An 11,498-nucleotide genomic window follows, 5' to 3' on the forward strand; every position below is an offset into this window, starting at 1 on the left:
CTTTCTGGCTCTTGTGAGGACGTCTTCTGGATGTCTAACAACTACGTCTGTACAACGTCTTTAATTTACGTCTAAACAACGTCCAGAAAAGACGTCAAAAAACCTTTCATTCTGGCTCCTGTGAGGACGTCTTCTGGATGTCTAAGAATGACGTCGTTAGCACGTCTTTAATTGACGTCTATACAATGTCCAGAAAAGACGTCTAGTGGATATCTAAAAATGACGTCATTATCACGTCTTTAATTTACGTCTAAACAACGTCCAGAAAAGACGTCAAAAAAACTTTCATTCTGGCTCCTGTGAGGACGTTTTCTGGATGTCTAAGAATGACGTCTTTTAGACGTCTACTAGACTACTTCTTGCTCGCTGGGATGCAAGTTCAAAAATACACTCAACTTTGTCTCAACTGTTTCACAGATAAACTGTCTCAAAAAAGAAAATCAACTTGCAGATGAATCAAACTGAGATGTCACTTGAATGGCAGGGTAACGACAATCTTCACTCTTGAATCAGCGGAAAAGTAATGTTTTTTTTCCCATCAAGTGCATACTGCATAATAGCTGCTACAACGATCTCAATCTCACGTGCTCTGACTCGTGCGGGAAACTCAATTACACGTGAACAGTCCCACTGAGCTATTAACTCGACGAAACTTTTCGATCAAAACACGAGAAGTGCAAAAAAAATTGCAAAAAGACATGTAACAGGTCTCTGGATGGCAAAAATCAAACAGGGTTTGCACGTACTCACAGCTTCCGTGGTCTTCACAATATGTCACTGCTCATTCTCACAGCCAACACATACCACTGGAACGAAACTGTCTTCTGCGAAATCAAACGTGGGTCACTGTTCACACTTTCACTTGGTGCTGTCATCCTTTATTCCACTTAAGCCTCGATAATCTTTAATTGAAACAACTTTATCGAACAAGCTTCACAAACGCGACACTGCACTCTCTTCTGTGTCAGTCACACACTCATAACACGCGCTCTTCTTCGTCTCCCTCCGCTGCATTCACAGCAAGCGCAAAAAGTAGACCACTCGCCTAAATAAAAGTCCCCTAAACAAAAATATATATATAATCTCCTTTCAAAATAATATACCCGTTACATATGTTAGCAAGTTTTGAAGCAGAATTCAAACCAAATGTCACAACAAAATGTTCAGGTTTGCAAGGTACATAAATCTTTATAGAGTACATGTAAAAATAAAATACATCATCAACATGAAATAACAAATGATAGTTCTATCAACTGGCTCCAAGCTCTGGCTTCCATCCTTTTGAAGCCTGCTACTGTAAATAAGAGTAGCATTCATTGTGAAAGTTTAGAATCCATGTTCGCGAAAATAACATTTCAGAATAGTTCAAATTTCAATAAATATTAGCACAAGCCAGGAGGGCAGACATGGAAACAGGAACTGAACAAAACAACAGAAACAGGAACAGAATCAGACTGGGATCATGGCACAATAGTGATCCATTTTTTTTATTTTTTATTTACTTAAGTGAACTTGTATGACTGAATCACTAATACATGCAGTAATAAATACATAAAAATCTGTTATAAATTATATTGCAGCTATCTATCACGCACAGCACCAAATTTAAGATTTAGCTCAAAGTTCATCTACAACTCCTCAGTTAATGTTTACACACCAGTTCTCTCTTCCAGTTTCTCACTCTTCTATACCACATCTGGTAAAGCAAAAGCAGTTTTCTTCTGAAAATGGAGAATGAATATTAGTGTAATAGAAATTATGCTGTAAACTGTGTCTGAAGGATTGCTTGCTAATTCTGCTTGGAGAAGGTGAGACATTCCATTCCTCATGATCATATTTTTCATAGTGAGGGATTCAAAAAGATTTCTGTGGTGGCTTCATTTCAAAAGTGCAACACAAACTGCTAAAAGAGGTATATTTTATGTATATTCTAATTTAATATGTTGCTGTCAGTATGCGCATTGGTATGCATTTGCCATATGTCTTGGAATGCTTTTCATTTTTGGTAATCTCATACTAAATTGGCATTGCATGCGTAGCTGAATTGGAAGAAGAAATGTATTGCTTCATTATTTATTTCATACATTTTGCTATTATAAATTAGTGTTCATGCATATCAACATATGTAATGGAAAACATTTTTTAAATGTAATTGCTTGTATTTTAGTTTTATTTTCAGGAGAGTGGTGAATGAAACACAGTTTTGTGTTTTGTTAATAGAGGACTGATGGCAATCGAAAAGGGTATGGTACACACAATACAAAAGGAACTACAAACTCAAAACTAAAGTCATACTTGACAATTCTTAAAGTTCATTAAGTCCATAAACAAAATAGAGACAAAACAAATAAAAATATGCTAGTGGCATAAAATAATGACTACATTATTTACATTCAGTTTTACAGCATTATCTGAGAGTCCTCCATCTATTAACTTTGAATCCATTATTCATTCTTTGTTTGAATGAAACAGGGACTTTGACCTTTCAGATAAACCCATGAAAAATTGTCATCTGCACATTTATTGCACTGTATTTAGTCATTTGTCTTATCTACATTTATCCGACCTGTTTCACCCACGTCAACATCATTGTGTTATTATGACTAAAAACAAATAGATGAATATGTAGACTTCACCCTGAAAATAAATACTGGCCAAAAGTACGTTATGCATAATTATTCCTCGTGGTTAGTAAAGGCATAAATCATTGTGTTTCAGTAAAGATAACATAAATATGTGTTATGAAATCTCAAATTGAGAGTTACAGAAAAATCTACAAAAGAAAATATGACAGCTAACTGTGTTTCATTTCCAGTGACCGATATCCCTTCAGATAATGTGTATGCTTATGCATTATCAAAAACCCTCACAAAGGTCTCTTCTCCTGTGACGGTGGGTTTGTATTCAGAATGTCACAGCAGGATCAACATGGTCCTCAAGAACATTGAGGGTAAGTGTGCACACCTGTCAAACTATTTTTAATGATTGAGCCTCCCAGATGTCCTCCAAAAGTCTTGGAGATTTTGACATTTCTTTCACTTTATCTCTTTATTTTTTTTTTAAGTTTATATGAATCAAGAGGCCAAACGAAGAGAAGAGAAGTACACTAAGGAACCAAAGCCTCGCTCAATTACTCCCTCTATTTCTGCCATGCTTTCTCTGATCTTGCGGCTCCTCTTCTACCGGCCTGTGTGGACAGAGCAGAACCGGAATATGAAGAACATTCGTTTTATGTTTGTGAGGTTCAGCGCATGGCATTTTGCAGGCAGTGACCTTCTCTGGGCGGGACTGGTAATGCAGTTGAGCAAGGCTATTCAGAACAGCTTTGGTAAACTCCAGCTGGGCCTCTTCCGAATCGTCCAACATGACGAAGACAAAGATGCAGGGAAGAAGAAGATTGAGGATATTCCAAAGAACTGGAGGTCCAAAAAGTTGGCCTGCGTCCCAATTTGGGCGCTAATACTTTCAGGATTCATTGGTTCAATCCTTATTCTGGTTCCTCTCATCATGTTTGGATTTCCTCAGCTGAAGGAACACTTAGAAGGAGAAAAGGTTGAGGAGTCCAGCAATTATGGTGCACTGGAAGGTTTCGCCATCGCTGTACTTGGTGTTCCTGCGGTTGGAGCTCTAAGATTCATATTATTGTTGTTGAAGAACCTTATTTTCAAGCAAGACCTTAAAATTAGACAAGGGCTGGACAACAAGAAGGTAAGTCAGCAGCTGGGACTAATGCATGAAGTCCGGTTGGAGATGAGACTGCTGTGCTGCTTCATTCACTTCATGGAGATCTTTGAAAGGAGGAGGGTCAGGGTGGTGTTGGAGATCACCAACTTGGATCGTTGCACACCGAAGAAAATCGTAGGCGTTTTGGATGCTATCAACATTCTCCTATCTGATGAAGAGAGTCCCTTCATTTCTGTTCTTGCTGTAGATCCAGAAGTCCTGGTTAGTCAGGTTCAACAGGCAGAAGACTGTCTAAGCAAAAGAGATTCTGCGCATGACTTTCTAGATCGTATAATCACACTGCCCTTCACTGTGCCTCCCCTATCTAATGCATCAAAGTCCAGTGTTTTTGAAAACATTGTCCGTGGTCAGTCTGAGATCTCTGAAAATATTCCTTTTGAAGAGACATCTGCTCTAGGAGATCCAAGTACATCATTCTCTCTTGAAAATGAGTATTCTGTAAAGGGCAGTGAGGCTGAAGAAGAACAAGCCATCCCTTTGATTCCAAAAAAAGGAAATGTTGAAACCTTTGCTGCAGCAGAACTTAATCTTGAAGAAGTGGATAAGTTGACTGAGTCTGCATTTTCCTGCATCACCTCAAGAGATAAAAGCAAACTTCCAGCTTACATATCTGGAGACACCATGTCAATGAGACGAGTAATTAACTCCATTCGAGTAACTATTATGATTATGGAGACCCGAAAATTGGAGCCTCCATCTCCAGAGAAAATTGCTGCGTGGGTGGTTTTGGTGGACCGTTGGCCTTGCAGATTAAGTTGGATTCTTCAATGTGTTGAAGATGACCAACAGAGTGATGAGATAGATGGAATAATTTGTGCTGTTGATAATACCAGGAAATTATGGGATGTGTTCAATTATAACAGTCTGGAGCTCTACTTCACTGGATATGCAGTGAAGAACTTTCTGGACAGAGACGGGGACCCTGAGCTGTTTGAGATTTTCCTAAAGAACCACTTCAAATTCACTGTAGAGGATCTGGAGAAGTTTAAGCTTTGCACAGTGAACTTAAACTACTCCATCAAGAATGAGCTGGCCAGGATCCGTGGGAGCCGCAGCCTCAAGAGAGCAGGGAGAAATGCCTTACAGTCCCTCTCATCACGAACTGTAATGAACATGAAAACAGAAGATATTTGTCAAGAGGTTTGTAATCTTTTTTAAGAAAAAAAATCAAAGCTGCTGTTAGTTTCAGCATAGCAATATTTTCACAGCAATGTGTGTGTATCTGTGTGTGTATGTGTTTGTTTGTTTGTTTGTTTATTTATACGACCACCATTCAATAATTTTGGGTTGGTATAAGATTTTTAAAATCTCTTAGTCTCACCAAGGATGCATTTATTTGATCAAAAATTCAAATGTTTGTATTTATATGTGCATTTTGAAATACTGTATGTGCATTTCTTTCTTTTAGCTGTCAAACCTGAGATTCCCAGAGAAATATCTTGAAACGATAAAGGAAAATTTCATAGATGGCAGAACGATTCTCTTCAGCGACCCCAAAGACCTCAGAGAAGTCCTGGAAATGACTCTGGGTGAATGGACATCTTTTAAAATTCATTTCCTTGGGGTCATACCTTCTAGTCAGCCAGCTCAGGCAAAAACTCTTCCAAACACCACAAACCCTGGAGTGGTGGATCTGGCAATGGCCAGTAAGCAGTATAAGTGACCTTGAAGTTTGCATCAGTGCATTTTTCCTCATGTGTATGCTTTCAATAGACTAAGAATGTTTCAGGAAACAATACTGCATTCCTACAAAATAGAATTCCTTTACAGCAAGACTGTAAATGGACACCAGTAAATCAGAGTACTCAGATGATGACACAATTTAGCTTTGTTGTGCAGAAAACTTTAAGTCTTCAAAAAGATCACATTTTTTAACATGCATTATTTATAATGGGAATAAGAAGGTTTGTTTATTTTAACCATTAAGAGGCTTTTTCCAATGATTCTAAATAAAATAACCTTTTGAGCACCGGAGTTCAAACATATGTAAATAATAGCTTTCTTAATCTTGATTAATGTATTGATTCCATCTATTGACTGATACTACAAACCTTATAGGACTGTGCAACCAATCTTCTCTAAAAACAAAAAAAAACTGTTCAGCTTGTCTAGGTACACTTATTTCCCACACATTCACACCTAAGACACAGCAGGTCTAATGATAACACCATTCATAAGGTTAATACTGTCAGACCATCGATCCGATCTGTGAAGGAAAGAGAATCATAATCATATCATAAGGCAGTGGACTTTACAAAGCCAAATTTAGTTTTTGTAAATTATAAGGTTTTGTTGCAACAAAACTGGTTACATAAACATGCCCGTCAAATAAAGAGATGGAATTATTTTATTTTTTTTCAGAATAAAAATATTGAGGGAGACATAAAGCCTAAAAATGAAACAGCACGATATATTTAGAAAAATATCTCAGAGGTCATTTGTAGAAGGTTCATATCTATACACATAAAATGTTTATGGCCACCAAAGGTCCATCTCATACAAAGTTGAAACATATAACACAAGGGCAATAAAGCATTGCCACAAAACATAAAACATCTACAAAATCCACATGAACATTGTGCAACAGTCAAACAACCTCGTATTCCTTTAATCTAAACTAAGGAAATACTACAGTATGCCATGTTGCACGTGAACCATTTTCCATGAAATTCCCCACTCCGAAGTTTCCGGTTTCATTATATCACTCTGAGTTTTTCAATACAAAAACTTTGGCAGTGTTCAGAATCTGTACTTTGACACTTTAGTTTTACTTTCTATAAAACTTTAATATAGGACTGAATGACAGCGTGCAGATGTTTTTTTAATCGCACTGCCTGTCACTGAGTTTTACTTTATGTTCTGTGGGAATGGGGCTTCTGAAAAAGCAGAGAAAATATATATCTCCCATGCAGCTCAGCGACGACCTCCCACGGATCTGTGGCGGAACATAACACTAATGCAAAAGTTTGAATTATAAGTTATAATAGTCAAATATGCACCACTGTGCAAGCCACATGAAACAACATCCTAGAAAACATGAAAAAATACAACACATAATGGTACTTTTGGAGAGATATGTAAATACTGTATATAAAGTATATTTAGTTATGACTGTCAAACTTGTGCCACTATATATATATATATATATATATATATATATATGCTGAATGTGATGCTGAATGCAGTTATTATGGTTGCTTTTATTTTTTTTATTTTTTTTGTGATCAACTTTTTTTCTTTTTTTTTATTCAACAAAACAAAATAAATGCAAACAAAGAAAACAGAAAATGGGAATCAACAGACACATCGATCATTGTACAATCTGAATGAGGAAAAAAACTTTTAAGATCATTCCTTTATAGTCTACAATTTTTGAAGAAAAAAATTGTCGTGCATCGATGGTACAAGTATCAGCCTTATTCAGTCATGCTTTTGTACATTCACAAGTCACTATTTTAAGGAGGGCAGTTGCTTTTATTGAATCTTCTTCTCAAGTACAGTCAAGACAAACCAAATCGACAAAGAGAGGTCGGCTGGTGTGCTGGACTGAAATATGACTCTGAAATTATGAATATCAAAGTGGGGGTTCATATGAAATCAATATCATGCAGACATATTAAGGGAATTTAATGGTCCAGGAATGGTGGGGGGGTGTTTGGGGGATATTCTTAACCATCTTATTCAGAATCAATGCAGGAAAGCATCCGTGGTGTAAGCAGAGGAAATAGCTACACAATACATGGCGATGTGATTTTAAAATAAAATTGTATCGATGGATTCTTTACATGGAAAATGAAAACAACAAGTTCTGCTGAGTGTGCATAGGATAACATTTAGATGAACACAAAGAAAAGCCTTCAAATACAATACTGCATCATGCAGCAGTTTTCCTTTAAGGCTGCTGTCCTGGTCTGCAGGGGCCATTAAGCACATAATGTGCATTTGTGATGAAAATGCTTGGGAAAAATGCTCACGTAACATGTAGTTGAGTGGTAATTTCTGTAACTAACAATAACATAAAGAATATTTTATATCAGGATGAATGAGATGTGCATTGTGCCTGTGCCGGCAGGACAAACAACAAGCCATGGCAGTGATTATGGAATCTGACACGTAGAGATGGATAGTAAACCGCCAACTCACACCACAAGTGTAGTGAGTTAGTCAGGCACATAGAATATGGTTTTATGACTATTGATACAACAAGAGCATCAATTTACATGTGGTTTTTAGAGCTATAAAGAGTGTTTTACTGAAATAAAATGGGATCCCCTCATGTCAGCTAATTTAATAGGGATTCTCCCTCTTGATTCTGTGTGGTCCACATGGTGAAAACCCTATAAATAAGGGGAATTGCTTTTGATGGTGGACTTTAGCTATATAGTGAAAGGCTAGACAGCAGAGCCTCATGCAAGCTCTGATTATATCATGTCTCCTGCCGTGAAGGCTGTAGGCTAAGGGTAAAACTAATGAGGAAGTATTTCCTTGGCATTTGCAATTTCTCTCCGAAGGCCAAGGTCGACAAACGCAGCAGCTCAGCTAACAGAGACATCGCTCTCAGAGCAAACCAAGCTAAACCGGTAGATGAACATTAAACTCCATGAACAGATCGACGGGGAGAAACAGAGGAGAGGCAGCCATTCAACATAATCATAGCTGTAGCTCAAACAAGGTTTTTAAAGTTAAATGGATTTTGCGATGTAGGAAATCCCAACACCAAACATGCCGTGGCGCATTGACCTTGGATGAACGGCTTAATTTGGGCTAGTGTGAAATTATAGATCACATTTCTAACTGGCTGAAATGTAATAAAACATTCACAGCTGTACTGACTTTACTGATGGATATTCGCAGTTAATAAGCCACTTGTGGCTGACACAAATTCAATATGGGTAATATCTCTATTCTGGTAGAGATAGTGTAAGTGTCGTCTGTCAAATCTCTAAACAGAAATAGCAGTAAACAACCATTCCCAAGTTCACAGTCCTGATCGATCTTATTGTACAGAACATTTAAAAGGTAAAATTAAAAAATGATTCACCCTGTTTCATGCTGTTCCAATTCCATATGAGGTTATTTTTCTCATGCAATATTTTGTAAAAATCCTTCAGCTCTTTTCCATACAACATAGTGACCACAGAAGCTATAAAAATTATAAAAAAGCACTGTAAGTACTATAAAATATATTTCATTTTTCTACTGAAGAAAAACAATACATTTTTGTGAGAAACATAACTCTAAATGCACAATAACTAATTAAACACAGCTGGAGTCAAATGAACTAAATACAGACAGGATAAAACAAATAAGGGCATAATGATCAAACTGGAGCACATTGGAGTGGAAAACATAACACAAGACATGGAACAGAGTCTGACAATAACTGAGAAAATAACTTTAGGTGAACAATTTTTATTTTTTATTTTTTTATTTTATTTTTTTTTGAATACAAACCTTGAATTCTTCTGCTTTTATCCACATGTCATCAGGCGTTATCAGGAGCAGGAGTCTTTACACTTAAAATAGAAAAAGAAAGTACAGTCGCTAATGTCTCAAAAGACAACACCTAGTGATTAAAGGTTCATTTGTGGTTTCCGATAAAAACACACATTGGAGAAGCCACACACTGGAATAATTTCTCAGATTAGCTCTTGTGAATACAATCTACTGTAGAAGCATGAGCACAGCTTCCATTTTTTAACCCTGAAATTTACACTCTTCAAGGCTGTGATGGCTTGATTATTCAGTTAACAGCCTGGGAATACAAGAATAACAGCTTTAATGAAGCCCAACCAAGCAATAGTTGTACAAGAAGCTAAAAAGTGATAATAAAATATTCTAGATCAAAAAAGATGATTAATGAATTTCCAACATGTTTAAAACTTTTTAATTAGGACGGCAAAACTAAAAAGGTGTGCTTACAAAATAAAGCTTTTACATCTGTTGTGCGTAGGCTGAGGGAGGTGTAATTTTAGATATGATATTCAGTCAGGGGTTGTTCTTTGAGCTTTAGTACAGCCAGCCACCCAAGCAAATAAGCCAATCAGATATGTCTGACAGATGAGAGGTATATGGAGCAGTTTGTAATTGGAGTGTTGACTGACACGTGGAGGAGGGGAACCTCAAGATAATTCTCAAAATAACAGAGATACTGTTTACGCTTCCTGTTGCGTGTTGACACCTAGCATCTGCAGCCACACAAAATGGAGAGACTGATAGGTGCCTGATCGTCTGTTTAGAAATGATCGCCATCGCCTGCAGCTCTCATCAATGAGTGGAAACAATGGCTTCATGATTGGCACATTGTGTACTGTGAAATTAATGTCAGCGCGTGCACAGGTGGATATTTGTGTTTGTGTAAATGCATTGTGTGGGTGGCTGTTTGTCTCCTACACAAGAGAACCACAATGCCATTACACAGAATTGTTTAGTGTCTTGCTGCAGAAACCTGAATCAGAATCACTTCATTCAATGCTATAAAGGTTTAACAGAATTTGTCCTGTGTGTCAGAACAGAAAAACATTATGTGCAAACAGCAATGAAAACAAAAGGAATAATTATAATATATATATAATATGTTATTAATATACTAATATAATTATACTTTAAAAACTAAAAACTACTTTACACAAATAAACATTTTAAATAAGTGGAAATTAAATTAAAATAATACATAAATGTAATTATTAATATTAGTAGTTTCTTAGAGGATTTACTCATCATCTGACTTAAACACATTTTTTTTTTTTTGCTAAGTTGAAGAGAACCCTTTAAAGGCACACCTTAACCTTTAATTTACTAATCATAATTTCACTGTCAATTACTGATTTTATTATTATTTCTTTTTTCTATTTTGCACAATTAAACTGAAAGCAGATATGAACATCTTACACATTGACCCAAATTAGCAAGAATGACCTCATCACTGTAAGTCATTGGCATCGTTAGCTGCAGGTTATGGTTTTATTATCTCACGTTAACGAGCCTGTTATCCCATCAAACTCAAATTTAGCTCCATTCTCGTGATGCTTGTCCGTACTTCAGAAAGCAAGAGTAGTCTCTCACTTCCACTTAAGTCAAGAGAAGCCTTTCCTGCAGGACACAGAGCACATATTGGCAGATATTATAAATGTTGAAGAAAAGATCCGTTATAAAGATAGCAAGAGCATTTACTCCTTCAGTACTTTAATACTGTAGATGACAGTTATCAGTGCCAAAATGTGTGATTATGTGTGTTTGCTATGTTGCTCCTAAAAGCTGCTTCTCAGGCTACTATACTCAACAGTGAAATTACTTAATTTAACATACAAAATAAGGCTTGGTGATGTATTTTTGCTACAGAAGATTTCAAACATTAAACCAAATGACAAGATCCTGAATATAAAACTACATGGTATGTCTTACCTTTAACTCAAAGCACTGATTGTGTGTGACTGAATTAAAATAGTGTTTTTATTTTTCAACATGTCAATTATGTGCAATTGCTGGTTGGGCTTGCAGCGAATGAAAGAAAACACCACAATCAAATAAACAACCTAAAAGTATTTTCAGTGCAAAAAACACCTATGATGCTCTTATAGGAAATGTGCAAAAAATGCCATTCTCAAAGCATTATATATGGCAACAAAGCAGGACTGAAAACAATGTTTATGTCGCATGCTGTCAACTAACATACCTTCATCTGTTTGAGTTTTGAAGGGAGTACATGTGTATCCTTCATTGCTTATTATATTCCACAATCCTGCATGTGTAAT

At 36.5% G+C, this 11,498-nt stretch overlaps 1 protein-coding gene across 1 annotated transcript; it reads left to right on the forward strand.

Moving 5' to 3' along the window:
• Window positions 1-1,721: 1,721 nt before the first annotated feature.
• On the forward strand, window positions 1,722-5,554 carry LOC132126415 (NTPase KAP family P-loop domain-containing protein 1-like). Its single transcript, XM_059537663.1, has 5 exons — window positions 1,722-1,808; window positions 2,168-2,243; window positions 2,816-2,950; window positions 3,065-4,884; window positions 5,153-5,554. Exons 2-5 carry the CDS (start codon window positions 2,228-2,230, stop codon window positions 5,405-5,407), a joined length of 2,226 nt encoding a protein of 741 aa, XP_059393646.1. The 5' UTR covers window positions 1,722-1,808; window positions 2,168-2,227; the 3' UTR covers window positions 5,408-5,554.
• The last annotated feature ends 5,944 nt before the right edge of the window (window positions 5,555-11,498 follow it).

Source organism: Carassius carassius, chromosome 44, assembly GCF_963082965.1.
Source record: "Carassius carassius chromosome 44, fCarCar2.1, whole genome shotgun sequence".
NCBI classification, from domain to species: domain Eukaryota; kingdom Metazoa; phylum Chordata; class Actinopteri; order Cypriniformes; family Cyprinidae; genus Carassius; species Carassius carassius.

Excerpts from the sequence above, each read along its gene's own strand:
- LOC132126415 (XM_059537663.1), top strand. Across the intron at positions 2,951-3,064 it reads GGTCCTCAAGAACATTGAGG|TTTATATGAATCAAGAGGCC; the intron begins GTAAGTGTGCAC and ends TTTTTTTTTAAG. Across the intron at positions 4,885-5,152 it reads CAGAAGATATTTGTCAAGAG|CTGTCAAACCTGAGATTCCC; the intron begins GTTTGTAATCTT and ends TCTTTCTTTTAG.